Genomic DNA, 4,030 nt, shown 5'->3' with positions numbered 1-4,030 from the left:
CCACCCAACCGGTGGAGGCAGATGGCCCTGAGCCTGGTTTTGTCGGAGGTTTTTTTTTTCCCGCGTGGGGGTTTTCAGTTCCTTCCCACTGTTGCAGACTGCTTGCGGACTGCTGAAGCTTAAAGGGAATCCAGATGTTTTGGATTGTTGGGTGTTTCTGTCTTTGCGAAGCGCTATGAGATGACTTGTTGTTGTAAATATGCGCTATACAAATAAAATTGAATTGAATTGAATTGATCATGTTCTGAAATAATCGTCTTTTAGAATAGAGGAGAACTTCTACAGCAGAGAGGTTCATTAACTGTCCAGCAGCTGATCTCTGTAGAATAACTACATGTCTCTTTAACATGACAGAACATGTTAAAGGCTGCAGGTCAGTGCTGAACAGATAAGATAACCCTTTATTAGTCACACTGAGGGAAAATTGGCAGCGTTACAGCCGCAAAGAGGGTGCAAGCATTTAGGGAATGTATAAAAAAATAAAATATACATAAGAACTACTTCAAAAAATAACTACTGCAACAATAATTATTGCACATATCAGTGGTGTTGCACAGATTTTTTGATGAATAGAAATACTGACAAAGCATTGTTACTGCACAGATTGTCTATACGGCACAAATTGTACCAGAAATAGGATATATTTGTATATTGCAAAGGGTTCATGAAGAGCAACATATTCCTAGTTTACAGAATGTGCGGATCTTGTACCAAGAGATGTGTGTCAGTTTCTTCGGAGCGGCTTCGTAGAAAATGTGGAAACGGTGGCGTAGTTCTGAGCAGAGCCGTCAGCGTGTGACGAGGAAGAGTAATGGGAGTCTGGTCCGCCGTCTGAAGTGGCACAAAATGTTCTCTGTTCAGCTCTTCTCCAGTTAATAGTGACATCTTCCTGCAAATGAGCGTTATTAAAAGTTCCATGACACGCTTACTTAAGGTGCAGTTTCTCTTCACTCCCATCTGTTCTCATGTTTTTTTTTTACATATATGACCAATATTTAGAAGATTCAAAAGCTGAAAATGGGATTTTCTATCGTAGTATTTGTGCTGCGTTGTTGCACAAAGTAGAACTCTATTACTGGATGCTAATAAAAATGTCTAGATAGATGATAGGTAACCTATGTGCACTATGATAAACCTGCAAATCGCTCTGGTCGAAGAAATAAGGTGCAAAAATGGATTTTATTTACAATTTTAAAAGTATCCAAAAGTCTAAGTGTAGTGTAAAAACAACATGATTTGGTTTGAAGCAGAACAGTAATTGAGAAAGCAGATTTAAAAAACAAAAAAAGACAAGAACCTGCAGTCAGGCATCACTTCAGCTGCTGGAGAAGGAGCTAAACTTGGACTAAGCCTGAGTCCAACAGACGTTCAGCAAAGCTAATAGCACAGACAAAACTAAGAGTTAGACATTTTTAGTGAACAAAATACATCTGTACCTGATCCTATTCATATCCTTGCTCTTACCTTTGTTGCTAAAGGCTTAAATAGCATCTGATTTTCAGAATCTGAACACTTTTTTTGACATCTCGCAACCCTGACTGTGAGAAATTACGGTTTACACGACATCAAGCTGTATTTGTTGCTACTAAAAGTAATGGAAACTGGTTTTAATTGTATCAGGAATCTGAAAAAAAGCTGAAGCAGTTAGCTAGAATGTTGGATAAGGTAGAAAAGCATCTATAGATAATGGGAAAATAGTTATGAGTTAATACCTTGTTTCCACACATGTGACCTAATTAAAGGTGAATACGGGACTTTCAATGTTAAGCTCCTACTTGCATGTATTTACTTTTGGAATGGATTTTGGAGAAACCATGCTGTGTTCCAGGAAGTTGGAAAAATAAATTAGCTTTCAGGCTAGCTGTCTTTTGGCTATATTGACCAAAAGGTTCCCCCAAACGCATTTCAGGAACAGAAGGTTTGCTTGTTTTAAGCCCTGAGTTTATATCAAACTGATTTGCAACACAAAACAGAATTTACAGGACATGTACAGCTCCACAGATTGTTTATTCATCAACACAATGCAGATTGATTGGATATTTCAATTGGTTTTATGCGCTTGTAGCAAGTAAAGCGCGATTATGATGCGTTTCTGGTGACAGTGTGGTTCCTGAGGCAGGTTAGAAGGAGATCATCGTCTGAGGTCACTGATTGCAAAATGATGCTGATTTAAAATGTAAGACATTGCAAGAAAACACTTAACAAACCTTATTCTGTAAAGAAATTAGCCGTATATGAACATAATTTCACATGATAGTAGCTTTCTTCATCTTTTTAAGTCAGTGAAGTCAGAAAAAGTTGGAAAAAGAAATCGTACGGTGCTTGTTGATCCCTAAAATCCTTCAATTCACTCATATTTCATATTAGCAAAGACATCAGAATTATTCATCACCACTTCATGAGTTATGACTCAAGTGTTTATTGCTTTTAAACTGATTTGCACTCAATCGCTGCTGTTTGATGGTTCTGCAGCAGTATGCCGTCCTCGCTGCTTTATCGTCTTTGCATTGTTTGGTGATTTAAAGGAAAAATGCACTCAGAGAGGGTTAAATGAGCCTAAGCTGTGTGTTTAGTGTTCACATCCTGCAGCTGGGTCCGGGATGATGTCTATATCTCTTGTATATTAGTGTTTAATATTAAATTCCCCGCTGGCAGCGTGTTCTTTATTTCCCCTTATTTCCCATTTCAGGTAGTTCAATTATTTCTGTGCCGTATGAAATATCCGCCACGTTGGGATTTTTAGCCTTTATGAGCTCCCCTTTGTCTTTTCTGAGCTCTAGAGATGCTTCACTTCTCCAAAAATAATGGACATTTACAGCTGTTTTCTGTAGTTCGATCAATAATGGAGTCTCTGGGTAGCACAAGCAGAACAGAATCAAAGAAGTTTGTTTAACACAGACACTTCACACAAGATTACATTTCAAACAAATACATTTAACAAAAATAACCTGTTCTTGTTCGAAGAATAAGACGTTTTAACAAAAATGTACAATATAAATCACTAATTTCTCTCTCTGTTCCAGACAAATTCAACGCCTACGTGACTTTAAAGGTGCAGAATGTGAAGAGTACGACTATAACTGTCCGCGGAGACCAGCCATGTTGGGAACAAGACTTCATGTTGTGAGTGTCGTCCTGCTGCTACTTTAAATTCTTATCTGTCATTGTGAATTTCCAATAAACAGCCAAACATCAGTCAATTTGTTGCCCTTTATGACAACAAAATCATTGGAACACTTCATTTTTAAACTGACTGCAGTGTTTTAAAGCTCCTGTGTTTGTTAAACTTTGTATAAAAGGACAGAGTTTCAGTGATGCTTCACTGTCTGCTGAGTAAGGGTTTTAATATCCATCTGAGCAAAAGCACCATAAATGGCGGGATGGATATAAGGATCAAACATAAAGAACTGGTGATGAAGAACTTGTGGACTTCTATGGTTTAGTTTGAAACATTTATGAGGCACATAATGGTCACAGAACAAAAGATTCTAAAGTTTCCTGGATGTCTCTGTGGCTTCAAAACATTCTGCAACTCTTGCATTTGAACATTTAGGGGTTTTCACTGTGGTATATTTGAATATATTACAAATGGGATACAGTTTAATTGTAGATCCATGACACCGTGTTTGTGTTGCTGAAGTAGCACAAACTTTCTTTTTTTGGCTGGAAATGTTGTTATTTATTTATTGATTACTTGGTGGTAACAATTTGACCAGTTGAAAATATTAATCGATAACAAAGAAGAAGAAAATGTTGTGTAGATTTACTGTACACAGGTAGAACCTCTTGCTGTTTAATGAGATGGAGTTACAGGTGTGTTTTCCCACCGCCCGCGAGGGTCGTATAAAATGAGCGCACCTTGCTGCTGTCTAACTGCTAATTGTGGAGTTCATGTTGATGAGCTGTGCAGCATGAAGTTGTAAAAATGTGTCCGCCGGCTGTTTGACTTAGCTCGCTATCTGAGGCTAATGCTAAACCAGGATTTTCAAACACTTAACAGGCCAGGAGCAGAGAACAGCTCCTTATAGCT

The 4,030-nt window shown here is 38.0% G+C and overlaps 1 protein-coding gene across 1 annotated transcript in view; it reads left to right on the top strand.

The window, feature by feature from the left end:
• Positions 1-4,030, top strand: part of LOC103362826 (protein unc-13 homolog B-like) — a gene marked incomplete at its 3' end in the record, with an annotated part of 222,157 nt that overhangs the window by 65,099 nt on the left and 153,028 nt on the right. The window contains exon 3 of the mRNA XM_008289320.1: positions 3,024-3,123. Coding sequence (XP_008287542.1) covers positions 3,024-3,123 — 100 coding nt within the window. The remainder of the gene's footprint in view (positions 1-3,023; positions 3,124-4,030) is intronic.

Source organism: Stegastes partitus, unplaced genomic scaffold, assembly GCF_000690725.1.
Source record: "Stegastes partitus isolate 25-593 unplaced genomic scaffold, Stegastes_partitus-1.0.2 Scaffold606, whole genome shotgun sequence".
Classification (NCBI taxonomy): domain Eukaryota; kingdom Metazoa; phylum Chordata; class Actinopteri; family Pomacentridae; genus Stegastes; species Stegastes partitus.
Note: the sequence above shows the minus strand (reverse complement) of the source record. Positions and strands in the feature narration are given on the sequence as shown.